The 21,123-nt window shown below is 38.7% G+C and overlaps 1 protein-coding gene, 1 long non-coding RNA gene and 1 other non-coding gene across 6 annotated transcripts in view; 1 reads left to right on the top strand and 2 right to left on the bottom strand.

The window, feature by feature from the left end:
* Window positions 1–21,123, bottom strand: part of PPP1R12B (protein phosphatase 1 regulatory subunit 12B) — a 219,437-nt gene that overhangs the window by 86,776 nt on the left and 111,538 nt on the right. For all 4 annotated transcript variants that reach the window (XM_042925735.1, XM_042925736.1, XM_042925731.1 and 1 more), the window contains 5 exons: window positions 9,805–9,895; window positions 5,285–5,488; window positions 3,229–3,418; window positions 3,029–3,141; window positions 994–1,035 (listed from right to left, as the gene is read on the bottom strand). In XM_042925735.1, coding sequence (XP_042781669.1) covers window positions 994–1,035; window positions 3,029–3,141; window positions 3,229–3,418; window positions 5,285–5,488; window positions 9,805–9,895 — 640 coding nt within the window. The remainder of the gene's footprint in view (window positions 1–993; window positions 1,036–3,028; window positions 3,142–3,228; window positions 3,419–5,284; window positions 5,489–9,804; window positions 9,896–21,123) is intronic.
* Window positions 995–9,795, top strand: LOC122212062. Its single transcript, XR_006198963.1, has 3 exons — window positions 995–1,099; window positions 6,066–6,225; window positions 9,136–9,795. It is a non-coding gene; the product is annotated as an uncharacterized LOC122212062 (long non-coding RNA).
* On the bottom strand, window positions 10,823–10,929 carry LOC122212540. The gene has a single exon (XR_006199209.1). It is a non-coding gene; the product is annotated as a U6 spliceosomal RNA (small nuclear RNA).

Genomic DNA, 21,123 nt, shown 5'->3' with positions numbered 1-21,123 from the left:
ACACACACACACACACTCACACATCCTGCTCCAACAGAACCTCTTTTGTGCTATTTCCACCTGACACAGCTCATCTTTGTGAAGTCACCTAGCTTCAACCAAGAGTAGGCAATTCCCACCTGTGTCACCATTAGTCACCTGGGCATTGCTTTTTGGAAGGCCACTACTGACTGTTTTGGATCTTGACTAAAATATAGGCAGGTCAATGGCATAATATAGTATTTTTATCTCTTCTGCTAAGAATGAGTTAGTTGTCAATTTTCAGGATGGGTTATCAAATATATTCTGAGAACATACTTTCAACTAACTGTAGGGTACAAGAAGGCCATCTTTTTACATAATTTCCAATAAAAATGTACATATAGTCTCAATTCATTTAGTCAAAACCACATTCCTTCCTGAACAACAGTACTAATAAGGGAACCACTAACTTTCTGTCATGTTTGAGTGGCTTTCAGGAACCTGGAGTTTCAAGAAAGCTGGGCCCGGGCTACGCACCACAGAGAAAAGTTGGATGCTAGGCTGGAGTTGTAGAAGAGTCAAGGGTTTAATCTTATTTCAAAGTCAAATATAAGTAGCTTTTGGATTGTGTAATGTTTGCATTCTTCACATTTATGTTCCTTTCTATATATAAGTGTAGATCCATAAGAGAAATAGTATCACTCTTCAATTTTCTTCCAAAGATTTCCAAGTACTTTCTATAATCCAATAACATATTCACAGGAGAGAAAAAACAGACAGATCCTACAACTGTGTGAGATATCAGCAGAAGGCATAGAGAAACGCAGGAAAATTGCTCAAGAGCATGGGCATTGTTACAGCAACTGAGGAAATACCACCAACCAACACCCGGCCACATCTCTCAGAGCGATGTCTACCTCCAAACTCTCCCTCAATGCAAATCTGCATTGGGCCTGCTCTTTTCTATTAAAAGTGTATGCACATGAGAAAGGCTGAACCAAAAGGGACAGGCCTCACTGACTTGCCACTTACCAGTGCTGCTTTTACCTCTTCAGAGACGTCAGTTTCATCTTCCTAAAAAGGAAGGAGGGAGAAAAACAAGAGGACCATGGTCACAGACATCCTTGAAAGCAACAAGGTCAGCTCCCATCAATTATGCATCTTGGCATTTCAAACATAGGCAATGAGAACTGACTGCCAAGTGACGCTCTGTTACTGCTGCTTTTAACAGCCGCCAAAGGCAGACAGCTTAGGAACATTGCCTGTCATTAAAAACGTCAAATAAGCCATAGCTGGAAAAGGGGGGTCATTAAGAAAGACAGACTTTATTTCATCTCTGTCAATAGTTATCTGTTTGGTCCTATAAAAATGAGATACTTTTCGGGGTGCCTCAGTGGCTCAGTTGGTTAAGCGTGTGGCTCTTGATTTCAGCTCAGGTCTTGATCTCGTGGTCATGAGATCGAGCCTTGTGTCAGGCTCTGCGCTGACAGCACACAGCCTGTTTGATTCTCTTTCTCCTTCTCTCTCTCAAAATAAATAAAAAATAAATTTAAAAAGCTTTTTTTTTTTAAAAAAAAGAGATACTTTTACCTAAAAAATAGTTTCTAACAGATGACTGTTAGACAGTCAGTTATATACTGTCTCATTTCTTGTCTCACTGAATGGTTCATCTAACTTTCAAATGATCATTGGTATTCAGGGACCTCCTGATTATTGGTCACTTGCATTTTTAAAATGCCAATAACAGGGGTGCCTGGGTGGCTCAACTGGTTGATTTGCACTCAGGTCATGATCTCACACTTCATTAGATTGAGCCTTGAGACAGGCTCTGCACTGACAGCATGGAGCCTGCTTGGAATTCTCTCTCTTTCTGCCCTCCCCACTACCACCCTGCTTGCACATGCGTGATCTCTCTCTCTCTCTCCCAAAACAAATAAACAAACATTTTTCAAAATGCCAATAACAAAGCTGAGTGAGAAGGGTATAGAAGAGGGGCTCCTGGGTGGCTCAGTTGGTTAAACATCCAACTCTTGGTTTCGGCTCGGGTCATATCTCACGGTTCCTGGGTTCGAGCCCCACCTCAGGCTCCATGTTGATAGCATGAGGCCTGCTTGGGATTCTTTCTCCCTCTCTCTCCCTCTGTCCCCCCTTGTTCACTCTCTCTCTCTCTCGCTCTCAAAATAAATTTTGTTTATTTATTTACTTTGAGAGACAGAGAGCAAGCAGGAGAGGGGCAGAGAGAGAGGGAGAGAGAGCATCCCAAGCAGGCTCCACACTGTCAGCACAGAGCCCAACATGGGGCTCAAGCTCATGAACCATGAGATCATGACCTGAGCCGACAGCAAGAGTCAGATGCTTAACTGTCTGAGCCACCCAGGTGCTCCTCAAAATTAATTAAAAAAAATTTTTTTTAATAACTTCTCTTAAATAAACTTAAAAAAAAGAGAGAAGGGTATATAACAAGAGGGTGAATTAAAGTACTGAATGTGTGTTTGCAGTTAGTAAGCACTGGTACATTTGTCTTTATTTTAAAGCCAAAGTTAATCTAGTTCATATTGTTTCTTTTTTCATAGTTTCTTTTACTCAAAAGAGTAAAATTGAGTCAGATGAACTTGTGTTACAAACAGATTTTAAGCTCCCTGAAATTCTTGTAATGCTCCTAAAGTATTTTGTTAGAGTCTCTGCTCATATGTGATATTAAGATATTGTTGTCTACCTGCATGACTTTTGGGCAATATTAGGGAGAACGGCTGATATTTGACAAGCTTATTCCCTTGTTATATTTGCTTACATGGTTGTTGCTGATTTTCAGTTTTTTTCATTCTTCACCAATTATTTACTGAGTGCCTACTATGTGCCTGGTACTACTGTTCTAGGCAGTGGGCATGCAGCCAAGAATACACCAAACGAGTCCCACACTAGGTGAGTCTTCTCTTTCCTCAGTAATGTGTCTTGATAATCTGCAAGATTTATGGGACCACATGCGGTTCTCTCTTTTTTAAAGTCAACATAAAGGACAACGGCCACGGGTGATGTGATATGTCCCAGCATGGACCAATCCACTCACATCCATTGTCCAGAAATTGATGCCTGTGCCTCTTCGTCGTTCCTTGGGCCTCCTCCTCTCACGGATGGACAGTCTATTAGAGGACTGATCATCCACATCTGCATCTTCACTCTCTGGCCAGAGATAAAACAAAGTGTGATCTTAGGAATCTGGGGCAGGCACACTAGCAAGGAGCCTGCATATTCTGAAGCTCCACATACCATTTTTGTCCATTTCTTTTGCAACTGCAGTGTTTGTGGTGGTCTCTGAACTCTCAGAGTCAGGGACTGAAGATCTGCTTGTCCGTAGCAGATGGGAACTGGTGTAGAGAGTGGGTCTTGATGCAGAAGGAGACACTGGTGTTGTGGGTTTGTCTGGTTGAGCTGAATACCTCAGGCGACGATAGACAGGCTGGAAATAATCCACAGGGTGAGATGTTAGAGGTCAAGTCCAACCAAATGATAAGGAGAGCAGGCTTCTTAAAGAAGGGCTTTTTTTCTATACCAAGAGGCTTACTAATAGTAGATGCTCAATAAATAGCCACTGAGCTGAACTACAGTCAGTTAGTTAGCCAGAAAGGAAACAGCTTCTGGATTCCTATTCTGATAATACCATCATGTTGACAGCAGCCCAGCCAGGAAAATTTTTCCTAAATCGACCAAAGGGCACGAGGTAACACTAATCTTGTTAATAAAAATTCCTTTGATTTTGGAATGAAAATAAGAAGAATGGTGGCCTTTTCAAGATGGAGCACTGAAAGGCAAGGTTTTAGTAGAAAAATTAGAAGTTCAGGAATATGAAGATACAATACAGTTACCTGAGAACAGAGACCAAATCTAAGCATTCTACAAATTTTTGAATATTCTATCAAACTGCCATAACAGGCTTACTGAAACTTAAAAAAATTCCCATTTTCCCCTTTGAACTTTTTTTTCCCAACGAAAAAGACAGAGTCTGATAATAAGTCTTAACTTGGTTTATTACAGATGCACAGATAATTATTGCTACATGTAGAGATTGTATACTTTTTTGTTTATAAAGACAGAAGCAATAAAATATAGTAAGCTTTGGAATCCAACAAAACTTGGTTCAAATTCTAGCTTCAGCACTTACTAGCTGTGTGGCCTTGAATAAGTTACTTAACTTCTCTGAGCCTCAGGTTCCTCATATGTAAAAGAGGGATAATATCTTCCTTAGAGAGGGCTGTGAGGATTATATGAGATCATGTACGTTAGGTGCTTACAACAGTAGCTAGTAATAAGTACTCAATAAACAAATAAACAGTAGCAGATAAAAAAAACAGAAAAAAAACCAAAATAACCTTAGTTAGTTGATATAGCTTAGCCATTCAGCAATGGACCAAGGGGATTCCTTTCTCCTCTAACTATGGTAATGGTAAAATTTGACATCCCAATTGAGACACTTCTCAGAGTGAAGATGAATGGTATCGCTAATTACAGAGATAACAGGTGTACTATGAACCATCCGAGGTAAACTGGGAGGAGTTACGTTCACCCTAAACATAACCCTATTTGAGAAAGGGAACAGAAGTTAACATGTCTACCTCAATAGTGACATCTTGTGGCATGGGACTGAGTGGTGCTTTGTAAAATCAGGTTTGTAGGAGTCTAGAGAACAATATAATCACGGCTGAGAGAGCACTCTGGAGCCTGACTGGCTACGTTCAAGTTCTTGTTTAACCGCTTCTCATCTGTGTGAAACACTGGGCAAGTTAGTTAACCTCTTTGTGACTCAATTTCCTCATATTTAAAGTGAGGGCTCAGAGGGCTGTTTGAGGATTAGATGAATTAATACATATGAAGGAGCTGAAATAATGCCCAGGATACAGTAAACACTCAATAAATCCTCACATTTCTATTTGTATTTTTATTATACTGTAACCTCTCTTTTTAGGATAGAAAGACATCATTAGTTTAAGAATTAGCTAAACTTACTGAGGCAATCATTTCACTATAAATATCAAACCATCATGTTGTACATCTAAAATTAATAAAATGTTTTGTGTCAGCATTTCAATGAAACCGGATAAAAAATAAGCATTAGTTAACTCCAAGAGGAAACAAGTGATCACTTAAGGACTGATAGCTTGAGTTCTTTCAGTCACACGGGTTTGCCAACTAGAGGGAGACATTATCAGTGTTTTCTAGGAGTTGTTCACGATAAAGCAGCACAGCGCCTGACTGATCAGTGAGGAAGGGATTCCCCACGTTAATGTCCCTGCTTTTAGCACAGTACATGCCCGCAAAAGTGACTTACCTCCTCATCCAGACTCCCGCCCCAGGGTTGACGGCTCTCGCCAGCTTCCTTTGCCGGGACTGCTGAGGGCTCATGCTTCTCTGTGCTTCCCTCAAGCCCTTCAGTGCCCGCAGGCTTCTGGCTAGGCTGCTCCTGAGCTTGCCGTTCTGCCCTCGACCGGCTGAACGTCCTTTCTGCTTCTTGAAGGTCCGTTAGTGTCACGCCCTGGGAAAACGGCACAAGGTCAGGGAAGTTTCACTCTAACCAAGGAATAACTCTTAATAAATGAGCAGGGAAACCGCCTTAAAGATCTGGTAGTACCAAAGTCCAGTATCAAAGCTCCCCAAACGCATGAGGCCATTTCAAGCAAGATATGCTTAAAAATGAACACCTCAGTGTGCAAAGAGCCCAGCCTGAGTCTAGGTACCTTTCAAATGCAATACTTAGCTTTCCACTTTGAGTTCCAGGAAACAGGGCAACATTGATGCCCATCTGTTGTAGATGTACTTCTCTCATACCCCTAGTTTGCAACATCTTTGTTTGAAAGCTCCATACCCTCCCAAGAGAAAACAGTTATCAAGAGAGATTCTCTGAAGAGCAGATACTAGAAAAACTTAATTTTACTTATGGGAAGAAAAACCAGCTCCAAAAAGGTGAAAGTTCAGAGGCAGGCTAGAACAACAACAAAAACCAGCCAACCAAAAACATGACACCACCTAAACTAGCTTTCCTCTAAGATGATTTTCTAAGTAACTCTAGGAACGTCACACAGAAACTTTCCAATAATTGATATTTCCCTCAGGCTCTCAGAAGCAGCCATACGGAAGAAAAGCAATTAGGAGGCATCTGTAGAAAAAGGGAGAAAGAGAGTAAGGACCAGAGTGAACGGATTCTAACTCAAGCAGTTATATGCTCAAGTCCTCAGGAGATGGGAGTTCTAAAGCTGGAAGGTAGTTGAGCAGGTACTATATCCACAACTTGTTTGTTTGTTTTTAAACTAATCATGAATTTAGTCACTCACTCTCTTAATAAATTACCAAGTGTCTTTAAGCACTGGAACTACAAAGACAAAATGGTTCCTGTACTCAAGAACCTTTTAATCTAGTGGAAAAGACATAAGAAAGCAGTTGGGTATAATGGAATGTAAGGTTTAAGACAGAATATATGATCCACCAAATTCCATTTTTGAGAATTTACTCAAAAGAACTGAAAGCAGGGTCTCAGAGAGATCATTTGTTTGCCCACGTTCATAGCGGTATTATTCACAACATACAAACGGTGGAAGCAACTGAAGTGTCCACCGGCAGACGAGTGAATAAACAAAATGTGGTATATACAGAGGAATATCATTCATCCTTAAAAAAGAATGAAATACTGATACATATGCCACAACTTGAATGAACCTAGAAGACATTATGCTAAGTGAAATAAGCCAGCCACCAAAGGACAAACACTGGATGATGCCACTTGTATGAAGTACTTAGATTAGTAAATTCATAGACATAAGAAGTAGAATGGTGGTTGCCAGAAGCTGGCGGGAGAGAGATGGAATTATTGTTGAATGGGTATGGAGTTTCAGTTTGGGAAGATAAGAAATGTACTGGAGACAGACGGTGGTAACAGTTGCAAAATAATGTGAATTACTTAATGCCACTGAACCACACACTTAAAAAATGGTTAAAGTGGTAAATTGTATGTTATGTATATTTTACCACAAGAAACTAAACCGAAACAAAAAAATTATAGTCAGTCTTGGTCCTCATGGAGGTTATATTCCAAGAGGGGAAGACAGAGAAATAATAATCAAGCAAAAATAAAATAACAGCTGTCATAATTACTATAAAGGAAGGATACCTAGCCTATTTGGGGAAGGTCAGGGAAGACAAGGGTACCTTTGTGGCTATTTATAAAGTCCCCTTTTCAGTCCTCAGCTTTCTTACTTGACCTCTGTAGTATTTAAAACTGTTACCTTCACCTTTTACCTGGAAACTGACTTTCTCTCTTTTTTTTTTTTTTTTTTTTTGAGAGAGTGCTAGCAGGGGACGGGCAGAGAGAAAGGGAGACAAAGAATCCAAAACAAGCTCCGCGCTGTCAGCACACAGCCCGACATGGGCTCAAAGCTACCAATGGCAAGATGATGACCTGAGCTGAAGTCGGATGCTCAACCGACTGAGCCACCCAGGGGCCCCTGGAAACTGACTTTTCATTTACTTCTATACCGTTACTACTTCCTGGTTTACTTTCATCTCTCTGGCTGCTCCTTTTAATTGTGCTTCATCAGCTCATCGTCCTCTGCCTCCTTAATGCCAATTCACAGCTTTCTCTCCCTTCTCCTCACCATTGCATACTGCGTTCAAGGTCTTGGTACTCCCAGCTTGGACTACTGTAATAGTTTCCTAACCGGTCTTCTAGTTTCCTGGCTTCACAAACATACTTTTGCCTACCATTCCCATCAGTTCTCTGCATGGTGGACTTCCACAAAATATAACACAGACTATATTGGACTCTTCCCTACTTCAATGGCTCCCTTAGGAATTTTTTTTCTTTTAAAAACATCTTTATTGAAACAAACTCACATATCATAAAACCCACCATTTAAAAGTACAGGCATACCTCAGAGATATTGAGGGTTTGATTCCAGACCACTGTGATAAAGGAAGTATCACAATACAGCCAGGCAAACAAATTTTCTGGTTTCTCGGTGCATATAAAAGTTATGTTTACACTACGTTGTGGTCTATTAATTGTGCAACAGCATTATGTTCAAAAAACGATGGATATACCTTAATTAAAAAATACTTTACTGCTAAAAAAAATGCTAACAATCATCTGAGCTTTTCAGTGAGTCATAATCTTTTTGCTGGTGGAGGGTCATGCCTTTATGTTAATGGCTGCTGACGGATCAGGGTGGCTGTGGCAATTTCTTACAATACGACAACAATGAAGGAAATGTGCTGCGTGGGTTGACTCTTGCTTTCATGAACAATTTTTCTGTAGCATGCGATACTGTTTGATAGCATCTTACTCACAGTAGAACTGCTTTCAAAATTGGACTCAATCCTCTCAAACCCTGCCACTGCTTTATCAACTAAGCTTAGATAGTATTCTAAATCCTTTGTTGTCATTTCAATAATCTTCACGGCATCTTCACCAGGAGTAGATTCCATGTCAAGAAACAACTTTTTTCGCTCACCCATAAGAAGCAACTCCTCATCTGTTCAAGTTTTATCATGAGATCACAGCCGTTCATCCTGTCTTCAGGCTCCACAGCTAACTCTAGTTCTCTTGCTATTTCCACATCTGCAGTTATGCATCCCACTGAACTCTGAACTTTCAATTTGTGTGTGTGTGTATATGTATATATATGTATATATGTATACACACACATACATATATATATGTATGTATATATATATATATATATATATACATACATATATATAAAGACAGTACCTGCAAAGTGCAATAAAATGAGGTCTGCCTGCATACAAGGCAGTGATTTTTAGCATATTCACAGACTTGTACAACCATCATCACCATCTCATTTCAGAACATTTTACCACCCCAGAAAGAAACTCCACGTTCATCAGCAGCCCCTCCCCATCCCTCCGTCTCTCCCACCCCTGGCAACCACTAATCTATTTTCTCTTTCTCTGGCTTTGCCTATTCTGGGTATTTTCATATAAATGGAATCATGTCTGGTTTCTTTCACTTAACATAAGGTTTTCTTAAGGTTCATGCACATTGTAGCATTAACATGTATGAGTACTTCATTTCTTTCTATTGCCAAATAATATTCTACTGTATGAATATATAACATTTCGTTTACCCGTTTCTCTGTTAACGGAAATTTGTATTCTTTTTTTCTCCAGTTATGTCAACTGCTTAATTTATCTGGTCTGCTCAAAGGTTCAGCTTGTGCCCACTACCACTGTGCCTGCTAAGGAGAGCTGAGGCACAACCAGCCACACAATGCTAAACCTTGCTGCAGCTGGGAGCCCAGGACTCAACTCTACAGCAAGCCTGCAAGCTCCACACATGGAGTTTGGTATGCGGAGCAAGTTAACTCTACCCAGAGTTCAGAGATGACCCTAAATTTGGGATTTGGGCTACTGTGAATAATGCTGTTATAAACATCTATGTACAAGTTTTTGTGTGGACATATGTTTTCATTTTCCTTGAGTAGATACCTAAGACTAGAATTGCTACATCGTATGGTATCTGTATATATAACATTTTGAGGAAGTGCCAAACTGTTCTCCTTTAGGGATCTTAAGATGTGGGTGGCCCCTTAAGCACAAATGGAATGATGAGTCTTGTGAAGGAAAGGAGATAAACCTGCTCTGAACCTGGAGATATAAAAGTGAGAGTGGGTAGGTGTAGCTATAACTTCATCTGATACCACGTGGTGGAAGATTGAAGACAGGTGAAAACTTTTACTACAGTGGCTGGAATAAGGCTCTCATCTTACTGTTTTTTCATCATAGCTCCAACAGAAAGGAAGATAGACAAAATGACATAAAAAAGAAGGTCACACTCACTTGAGTAGACCTTCGAGTCTGCCGAGCTTGTCTGGAGCGTGCTTTCCGTAAAGATTCTGCTTCCTCATCCCGTACAGGAGTCAGATATGACCTGCAAAGAAAAAAAGTAATACCAGACGTAAGATCTTTGCTACCTGTACTTGAGGAACGACAAGGGACTTCCACATACTGAAGTGATTTCTACACTCTAGGAATGAATTTGGGCAGAATCAAAATGATAGAAACGCTATCAGTGAAAATGGCATAATCCAACACATTACTTTTAAATGTATTACTTTTCATGCAGAATCATGTCATCTGTGAAATGAGAATTTCATTTCTTCTTTCCCTACCCTTACAATTTTTATTTCTTTTCTTGATCTAATGCTCTGGCCAGAACCTCCAGGACATGTTGAAAAGGAGTAATGATAGTAAGTTTCCATGCTTTGTTCCTGCCTTCAGAGAGAAAAAGCATTCAGCATTTTATTACTGTGATGTCTAAGATTTCTGTAGACACTGCTTCTCAATTAATTAATTGAGAAGTTAATCAATTATTTTTTAATCATTAGTGTGTGTCAAACTTATCACATGTGTTTCTTCCCCATATATTGAGATTATTATCATTTTCCTTCTTTTTTTGTTACTAAGGTGAATCACATTGCATAATTTTTGAATGATAAAATAACCTTGAATTCTTAGGATAAACTCAACTTGGCCATGATGCATCATATTTTTTTAAGAAATATTTATTTTATTTTATTATTTTTTTAAAGTAAGCTCTATGTCCAATTTGGGACTTGAACTCACAGCCTTGAGATCAAGAATCACATGTCCTATCGAACGAGTCAGCCAGGTACCCCTATATAGATTGACTTTTACATAAAGTCAGTATTATTTAATTTAGGATTTCTCCATCCCTGTGTATTAGAGAAATTGGTCTATAATTTTCCCTTTTTTTTTTTTTTTTAAATGTTTTATTTATTTATTTTATTTTTTTTGTGTGTTTCTTTTTTTTTTTTTTTCATGAAATTTATTGTCGAAAAATATGGAACGCTTCACGAATTTGCGTGTCATCCTTGCGCAGGGGCCATGCTAATCTTCTCTGTATCATTCCAATTTTAGTATATGTGCTGCCGAAGCGAGCACTATAATTTTCCCTTCTTATAACAACTGGGCAAGTCTGGAAATTAAGGTTATAAAAGTTAAGAAGTGTTTTCTCCTGGTCGATTTTCTGTAAGAATTTATGTAAGATTAGGGTTGTTTCCTCCTGGAATAATTAGTAAAGTGCACAATGAAGACGTCTGGATTTTAAGTGCTCTTTTTAAAAAATTTTTTTAACATTTATTTATTTTTGAGAGACAGAGCATGAGCGGGGGAGGGGAAGACAGAGAGGGTGACACAATCCCAAGCAGGCTCCAGGCTCCAAGCTGTCAGCAGAGCCTGATGTGGGGCTCGAACTCACTAACCGTGAGATCATGACCCTAGCTGAAGTCAGATGCTCAACCGACTGAGCCACCCAGGCGCCCCTTAAGTGTTCCTTATGGGAGGGTTTTAAATGAGGGGTTCAATTTCTTTGATTGATTTAGGCCTAGTCAGATGTTCTGTTTTGGTAGTATTTGTTTTTCAAAGAACTTTATATTTTTACATTTAGTGGCACAAAATTGTTCATAAAATTCTTATAGTATATTTAAAACATTTTTTTTAATGTTTATTTTTGAAGCAGAGAGAGACAGAGAGTGAGTGGGGGAGGAGCATAAGACAGGGAGACAGAAACTGAAGCAGGCTCCAGGCTCTGAGCTGTCAACACAGAGCCTGACATGGGGCTCGAACCCACGAACCATGAGATCATGACCTGAGCTGAAGTTGGACACTTAACCGACTGAGCCACCCAGGTGCCCCAATTCTTATAGTATATTTTAATTGTCATTTTAGTATCTGTAGCAATGATTCTCAAATTCTTTGGTCTCAGGACTCTTTTACATTTTTAAAAATTACTGAGGACCCCCGAAGAACTTTTGTTTATGTGTATCTTTTAATATTTACCTTAGCAGAAATTTAAAAAATATGCACTTATGTATTTAAAAATAATCAGCCCTATTACAAAAAGTTACATCAATAACTTATCTTTTATGAAAAATAACTGTATTTTCTAAAACAAAAAAATTTAGCAAGAGTCTTTATTTCATTTTTATAAATTTTCTTTAGTGCTGGCTTAATAGGAGATAGTTGGATTTTCATACATGCTTCACTCAATATGTTGCAATATGGTGTTTCAGTTAAAATATATAAAGAATATACAGTCTTGCATAGGTTTGTAGTTGGAAAAGGAAGGAGTATTATAATAGCTGGTAATTATGGACATTTTTCCTTGATACTATACCAAAACTGAAGTGGTAGTTTCTTAAAGATTAGCAACAATGTGGAATCTGAAACCATGTTAATTTATTGGTCTATTGGTCTATCTTGCACTTTAAATGGACCTCCTTACCCACGCATGACTTCAGGTTATTGTACACTGGTCCTTTGTAAAACATTGGTGCAGATCTTCCAAATGGTGACACATTTCATTACAGAATAATAATTTTATAAGTCACATTCGGTAACATAGGGGTAAGTTCCTTGACGTTGGCCTTGGCAATGATTTTTTTCGGATTTGATACCAAAAGCAAAGGCAACAAAAGCAAAAATAAATAAGTAGGACTATATCAAACTAAAAACCTTCTGCACAAAAAAGCAAACCATCAACAAAATGAAATGGCAACTTACAGAATGGAAGAAACTATTGGCAAATCATATATCTGAAAAGGGATTACTATCCAAAATAAAGAACTCATACAAATCAAGTGGGGGACTGAACCCATCACTCCTCAGAAACTGAGAGTCCAGCAAGGTTGAGTATAAAATCTGATCTCACTTACATGTGAAATATTAAAAAAAAAAAACCAACCTCATAGATATGGAGAACTGATTTGTAGTTAACAGAGGCAGGGAGTAGAAAGTGGGCAAAGTAGGTGAACATGCTCAAAAGGTACAAACTTTCATTTATAAGATTAGTAAGTCCTGGGTATATACAGTATGGTGACTATAATTTACAATGCCGTATTATGTATTTGAAAATTGTTAAGAGAGTAATTTTAAAAGTTCTTATCATGAGGAAAAAATTGTAATTATGTGTGATGATGGATGTTAACTAAACTTAGTTGTAATCATTTTATATTTATTAAATTACTAAGTTGTACACCTAAAACTAATACAATGTTATATGTCAATTATATCTCAATAAAAATAATGGAAAAATAAAACATAAAAAATCATTCTTTAATATCACCTTTGATATTTTATTTAAAAAATTTTTAAATTATTTTATTTTATTTTTTTAGAGGGGAGGGTAGAGGGGGAGAGAGAGAAAATCTTAACCAGGCTCCATGCTCAGGAGGAGCCCGACACAGGGCTCGATCCCATGACCCTGAGATTATGACCTGAGCCAAAATCAAGACCTGGAAGCTCAACTGACTGAGCCACCCAGGTGCCCTCACCTTTGAACTTAAGACAGTCTTTAAATATTGGGAAGCAGCAGTCAATAATACCACTCATAATGGGCAGACACAAGTTACCAAAATTCTAATTTCTGCTTGAAGTTTAAAGTTTTATACTTGGCAACAAATACTTTGTGACAGTCTCACTTTGTTCATTTTCAAGAAAATGTCTGCTGAATACCCAAGTCTGGAAAACCATAGCCTTCCCAGTCATTCTTTCAAGTAAAAATGGTATTCCAGGATAAAAGTAGTCAGTTCTTCTTTTTTCTTCCTCTGGACTCCAATTGTATCTACGTTAGATCTTACTGGCCATGATCTATTCATTTATTTTGCTTTTTCTGTATTTCCCATCCTTTTCTCTCTCTGGGTTTCATTCTGGATATGTATTTCTTTTTTAAAGTTTTATTTATTTAAATTGTTTCTAGACGCAATGTAGGGCTTGAACTTACAACCCTGAGAACAAGAGTAGCACACTCTTTCAACGGAACCAGCCAAGTGCCCCCATTCTGGATATTTTCTACTGTCTATCTAATTAGTTCACTAATTATCTCTTCAGCTGGTCTACTATAAACTCACCAGTTGAATTTCTAATTCCAATTATTAAATTTTCAGTTATAGAATTTCTACTTGATTCTTTTTAAAATAGATTACAGTTCTTTATTGAAATTTCCCATCTTCTATTTTCTTAACGGTATTAACCATAGTTAGTTTAAAGTCCACGTCTGATAACATCAATATCTGGATCTTTTGTTATTGTTTATTTTTCTTAGTCTTTTGGTAAATCAGTCTTTTGGTAAATTTGGTATGTCTGCTAATTTCTGAATTAATGCCAAATATTTTTTAAAATATTTGAATACATGTCTTTATAAGGAAAATTATAAGTGCGGGAAGTTGCCTTCTGGACCATTTTCATATTATCTGAGAGATGCAGTTTAAACAATAAAAAATATAGTATTTATCACATTTATTATTTTTATTTGAGAGAGAGAGAAAGAGGAGCACATGAGTGGGGGAGAGAGAGAGAAAGAGAGAGAGAGAGAGAGAGGGAGAATGTCAAGCAGGCTCCACTCTGAGCATGGAGGAGACTCAATCCCACAACCCGGGGATCATGACCTAAGCAGAAATCAAGAGTCAGACCCTCAACTGACTGAGCCACCCAGTATTTATCACATTTAACGCTGAACCCATCACTCCTCAGAAACTGAGAGTCCAGCAAGGTTGAGTATAACAGCCAAACACCTTTAATGAAAAATGCAGTGATAACTTTGCAGCTCTGAAAGATGTCATCCTCCAGAGAGGATATTCTTTTCCTCTGGCAGTTAGGTTAAGGAAGTGATTCTCAAACTTTCATCTACATCAGAATTATTTAGGGGGTTTGTGAAATACAAATTGCTAGGCTCTACCCCTAAAAGTCCTGTTTCAGTAGGTCTGGAGTAGGGGCCGAGAATTTGCATTTCTAGTTAGATTTCCGTGATGCTTCTGACATCACACTTTGAGAACTACAGGGCCAAGACAAATGACCTTAATCTACTTTGAGATTGAGATGACTGGAAGATAGCCTTCAGTCTTTGCAAGGGCTGGTCTATTTCTGGTAAGCCTTTACTTCTAGAATGTAGCCCATCAGTGGTCCCAGATGAAGGTATGGGGCCCCTCTTCCTGAACTCTAGTTCCCTCAGCTCCATGAGACTACTGAAAATCCCGCCCAGTTTCTTAGCCTTATTGCTACGGCTTTACTACTCAGCAAATGCCTCAAGGGGAAAAGCACAGACAAATGCTGGATTCACCTCTTTTTGATTTCCTTCTTTCCGGGATCTTGATCCCTCAAGTCCTCAATTTCTTAATCCCATATCTTCAAAGATACTTGTTAATATTTGTCCAGTTTTTTTAGTTATTCTCAGTGAGAGGAGTTTGTATACTAGATATGCCATGGCCTGAAGCAGAAGTCCCCAACCAAGCTATTCATTCATTCATTCATTCATTCATTCATTTATTCATTCATTCATGTAGACTCCATGCCCAATGTGGGGCTTGAACTCAGCACTCTGAGATCAAGAGTCACATGTTCTACTGACTGAGCCAGCCAGGAGTCCCCAAGCTTCCCTCAACATAGATTAGTAAACGGGAATTCTGATACATTTGTCAATCCACTGTAAATTTGGTATATTTGAGCCCTTCCTTAATATGCTCCTCTCTTCTGGGTGAAATGAAAAAAATTAAGTCTCCAAATTTACAAAGCTGTGGACCAGACCCTGGAACTGATGACCACACTAAGGACTAATTCTCTGTGAAATTCTGCCTCAGTTACCAACCAGCCTACTCACATGTCATTTCTACCTGCAAAATATATAGACCATCACTATTATACTTAATTTTTGACTGTTATCCTTTCTGTGCATAGTAGATAGGAGCCACAGTGAAAGAAAAAAGCTTCAAACTGGCTTATCCCACTGCCTGCTCTAGGGTTTAATAGAATGAGAGAAACAGTGTTAGTAAAAGCAGTTCTGGTAGGTAAGATCAATAACATTTTACCTGAGTTGAAGTCTTGAATATTTGAAGTCGTATATGTTTTTCATGGAAACATTAGAAAACAGACAAAAATGTAAAAACAAAAATAAATGAGAATTCCACCACATGAAAATAACCCATTTTCATTCTATAACATATATGTCTGGATTGTTATCTATGTATGTATCTATGTATTTAGGTTTTGTTAGTGAATATCACATATACTATTTCGTTACCTGTGTCAATATGAAATGTTTATGATTTAAGTTGAAAAAAAAATCCAAAGACAAAACCCAGAAAACTCCAGTACTTGAATCTATAAATATTTTTGAGGAAGGAAGAAACATTTTCATTCATTTTTCTTTACCTAGATGTGTATTCCAAGGTTCACAAAAGTGATGCACCTGACCACAGCTGCCTTGAGGACGCACTAGGGTTTTGGTAGAGCCCAAGTCCTTGTACTTTCTAAAGTCTAGACCATGTGGTGAGCAAACTCTGGTCATGAGCCAAATCTGGCCTGCCATATTTTTGTAAAGTTTTACCTAACTGCGGCAACAGAGTTTAATATTTGCAAAGAACACAAAATAGCCTGCAAAGCCTAAAATAGTCACTATCTGGCCTTTACAGAAAAAATTTGGCAACTCCTACACTAGGCCAGACCCACATTCAACACACCTTGCTCTCTCTGAGAAGCAAGCATTTGAGCCATCCATGAAATCTGAGTGCTATACGATTGCTATGAATCCTTACTGCTATGAAAAGAAGACAGGTCTGTGTTCACAATATAGTATAATAGAAAGTATAACAGAATCCATGGCTTTAACATATACCTCTGGCCCTCTTACATCTAGATAAAACTAGGCTAATGTCCCCAGTTCAGTGGCATAGAAAGGAATTCCAATGCCAAAATCCTTTGATTACTGTATCTGTCTACTACGTTTCCTTGAGGGCAGGAAGCATTTTTCTTTGTATTCACTATGACTTTGAGGTTGCATAATCAAATTCAAATTTGATTTGAATTCAAATAATTACAGAAATTAGCATGACTACCCAAAAATAATTTGTCCTCTGCATCTAAAATCCATAGGGTCCCTTTGTATACCACAGATGGACTAATTTTTCTCCAAGAAGCTGTGTAAACAAGATGCCTAGCAAATCACCAGTGAACATGGAGAAAGCCACAGTAAATAGAAGACCTAAAATATCTTCTGACAAGGACAGTGTAGTGATAAAGTACCCTGATATGGGACTCAAATTGCTTACTAGATAATCTTGGATAAACTATTTAAGTACTCTAAACCCAAGTTTCTTATACAACAAGGATATTAATAGCTGTAACAGATATTAGCAGGTATAGACAGGGTTGTTGGGAAGATTAAATAAAAAGCATATGAAGTACTTAGAACACTCGCTGGCACACAGTAGGTACTTAGTACGGCTTAGCCGCTGCTGCTACCTGAGCACCACCACTCCTCCCATTACATTATTCTCAATACTTCATTAAAAGCTCAGCAGTGGTATTTTGGAAAAGAAAGGCTGGGTGTACTGTAATATCGATCCCATCTAATCTAATAAAGGAGTTCCCCTTAATTATTTTTACCAGAAATGGATAATTCATTTGGAAGAGGTCTTAATTCCCTTGAAAATATTCTCCATGAAGGTTCAAAGAGCTATGTAAGTAAAATAAAACTACTTTAAGTAGAAGAATGAAAGAGAAATTGCCAGGATCTCCAAGGCAAGAACAAAAGCTGGTTTCCCTAGAATGATGAAATAAAATTTTTGTCTGGAATTACCAACAGGAAATTGATTTTTGAAATAGCTTTAAGGAGTCCTATATCTAAAATCTGCACTGAACAGAGGGTGCTTAAAAAGTTAGCTTGAAACAGGGAAGGACCACGTTGAGTATGTGTCTTTTATGGCACTTGTGAGGCCGTGGTCATTAATTACAGAATAATTAATGGTCTTTTAAGACAGCTTTTAATTCCTTGGACTACATCCTATGTATAAGGATACATAGATAAAGGTATTCCAGAAAGGTCAAAAAGAACTGCTTCAACATCCATCTGGGAGTACACATAGCTAGCTAGCTATAGGAGAAGGTGACAATTTAGAGGAATAACAGAATCATAAACCTGTGGCTAGAGGCTTTATGACGTCAAGAAGTCATCTGATTTAGGGGAGCCTGGGTGGCTCAATCAATTAAGCATCTGACTTCAGCTCCAGTCATGATGTCACAGTTTGTGGGTTTGAGCCCCACATTGGTCTCCTTACTGACAGTGTGGAGCCTGCTTGGGATTCTCATTCCTTCTCACTCTGCCCCTCCCCTACTCACGCTTTCTCTCTCTCAAAAATAAATAAACAAACTTAAAAAAAAGTCACCTGATTTAATTCTAAGACTGCACCTAGAGATGTCAGATTCCTGTTTTGTCAGATGAGTTGATCAAAGCCTAAGGAAACATTAACATACTTACCTAAGGTCACAATGCTATTCAGCCACAGACCTAAAGGGGCTATAACCATGGTCTCCTGCTTCCAGTACAACGTTTCTTATCTTATAGCCCTGCAATTCCACCCAGGACCATGCTATCCTAATTATGAGGATTTATGGATAAGACATTTTTTTTTTCCAAATCTAGCAATATCAGGAATTAGTGAATAAAGATGTCTGCCTTGCATTAGACTTCTCCTACCTTCCCCTGGTGTCTCCCAAAAGTATACCATAATCAACACTCTATCTTGGCAAAGAATGGTTTTTATATTTTCAGAGGTTGCTACCAACATGTGTCATAAAAAAACTGTATGTGACAGGTGATATGAGGGACGAAATTCTCCTTCAGAGGATGTAGTTGACTCTACACTTGCCAGGGCCCTATCAGGTAGGTTTTAGTTCAAGTTCTCCTTGCTATTTCTAATTGGGTATGGGATGCTAACACTGTGGTACAGTAGAAAGAACACATACCTGAGTTCTAGTTTTAGTTCTGCCATTAACTACTTGTTTGGCGTTAAGAGAATCATTTAATTTCTGGTACCTTAGCTTCTTCACTTACAAACTGAAGGGTAAGTCTATAGTTTTAAGGTCCCATGTAGCTTTAAATCACAGTGAATCATATTTATGCTGCTTCTAGACAAATAGCCTCTAAGTCTTCTCACTAAAATGCTCATTCATTGGTTCTGGTCAGATAATAAATTTCCTGTATCCTATAGGTCATGTTCTTTGGTATAGTCCAACAGAACTTTGTATGATAATGGAAAAGCTGTGTAATTTTTAATTAAATTAAATCTAAATAACCACACATGGCTACCGGCTACCATATTGGACAGCACAGCCCCAGAAGTCTTGAGAAGCCAATTAAGGGATGTTATCACCAAAGTCTCTCCTTAAACTTGAAAACTCGATTCAGCTCATATAACATAAGCCTAACAGAATGCAGTTTGTCAGCCAGTTAAGTTTAAAACCAATTGATTTTATTTTCTTCTCAAAGATTAAGTTCCCATTTTCTTCTGTGCTTCTCAGAGGCATTATTACATTAATTTTGCATTTTTATATGTGGCACTTTTAAGTTGTATAACGTAGTGCTTAAAGATACCATATCTTTAAGATATTTATAGATACGGCAAATAGGATCAAGCTCACAGATACAGCACACTTCAGAGATACTTTTTTCCTTACGGCAGCATTTATACTCTGCTAACCCCATATGCCTTACCCCGAACCACCCTGCTTTCCCTCTGCCCCCTTTACAAAGAGAGCGCCGAGAAAACAGACTGTTACCTCCTCGCGCAGGCCTGCATAGCAGAATGAAGGTCAAAAGATGTGTGGAGACGAATAGCAAGAAAGGTAAGTGGCTGCTGGGCAGGACTGCAGTCTCAGCACCCGGTCTCCCTTGGAAACTAGAAAAGGCTTGCTCTTCCACTGCTATCCAGCAAGCCAGAGGCAAAGCTTGCAATTTGCTAAGAACCTGCTACTAAGAAGGAGGAGGAAAGGAAGGGGAGGAGAAAAGGCAGGGAAAGCAAAATCTTGGGGCTCGGTAGAGCCAATGCTGTTAATAGTGCCCAAAATATCATCCCATTAGATGCATATTTTATACACTGTACCAAACCAATCAATACTACTTCTCATTTCATAGAGAGGGGAGGGGGAACTCTCTCCTTCATGTGAAAGAAGGTAGAGTTAGAGAGATGCAGCTTTCTCATTCTGGATATGATTTCATCTGCCCTTGGGCTATCCTAGTTGCTGCATCTACCCAAGTGGGCTGTAAATACTGCCTCACTAGAGGCTCAGGCCCAGCCAACTGGCAAATGTCAACAGTGGTAAAGAGAGAGACAAAAACAACACATGACAGACAAATGCAAGGACAAATTTCAGATCTGGCATAGATGGCTTAAAGCTAAGTAGAGGGAGAGTGTAAGTATTGCTCGATCGGAGAAGCTAATAACTACAGATCCAAAAGACTTCTAGATGTGATTTGTGTCACATATCAGGATATGATCTGATGTCATAGCTTAGGGACAACTGTATTCAGAAAGTGCTCCTGTGACATATTCTCCTCTCTAGTTCAACACTGAGATCAGAGCTAAAGTTTAAGCAAGGAATCAAAGCTACAACTCCGCTAATCAGAATAATTATTTAAAAAGGAGAGAGGATTTCCCTTGGCTAAATGAAGCATTTCCTGAATCCTTTAGAGCAGTAGTTCTCAACAGGGAATAATTCCACCCCTCCTCCCCCAGGGGACAATGACAAAGAATGATCTGGCTCAAAATGTCAATAGTGTCAAGGTTGCAAACTTTTTCTGTAAAGGGCCAGATAGCATATCTTTCAGGCTTTACAACGCTACTCAACAACTCCACTGTAGGGCCAAAGCAGTCATGGGCGACATATAAACGAAACGAATGGGCAAGCCTGTGCTACAAAGGCAGAATTGAGCAGTTGCAGCAGAAACCATATGGCCCACAAAGCCCCACATATTTACTGTCTGGCCCTTTACAGAAAAAGTCTGATCCCTGCTCTAAACTCTTAAGTTATATAGCACCAAACTACAGCTCAGAGAACACCTTTTGCTTTACAAACAATGTGAGTCTGGTGTTTCTGTGACCTAGCTTCGATAAGTACTATATCACCTTGAATTCTTGTACTTCTGAACATTTGTTCCATTAAAAGCACTCCAGCATCAAGTGCCAAAGCCAGTTTCACAAATGACAATGTTTTATGCATGTAGGTCACTCGACAGTTAGTTCATTGGTCAGACAGGTGTTAGGGAGGCCAAGAATGGCAGATTCAGGTGCCAAAAGCACAAGTGCT

Source organism: Panthera leo, chromosome F3, assembly GCF_018350215.1.
Source record: "Panthera leo isolate Ple1 chromosome F3, P.leo_Ple1_pat1.1, whole genome shotgun sequence".
Taxonomy (NCBI): Eukaryota; Metazoa; Chordata; class Mammalia; order Carnivora; family Felidae; genus Panthera; species Panthera leo.
Note: the sequence above shows the minus strand (reverse complement) of the source record. Positions and strands in the feature narration are given on the sequence as shown.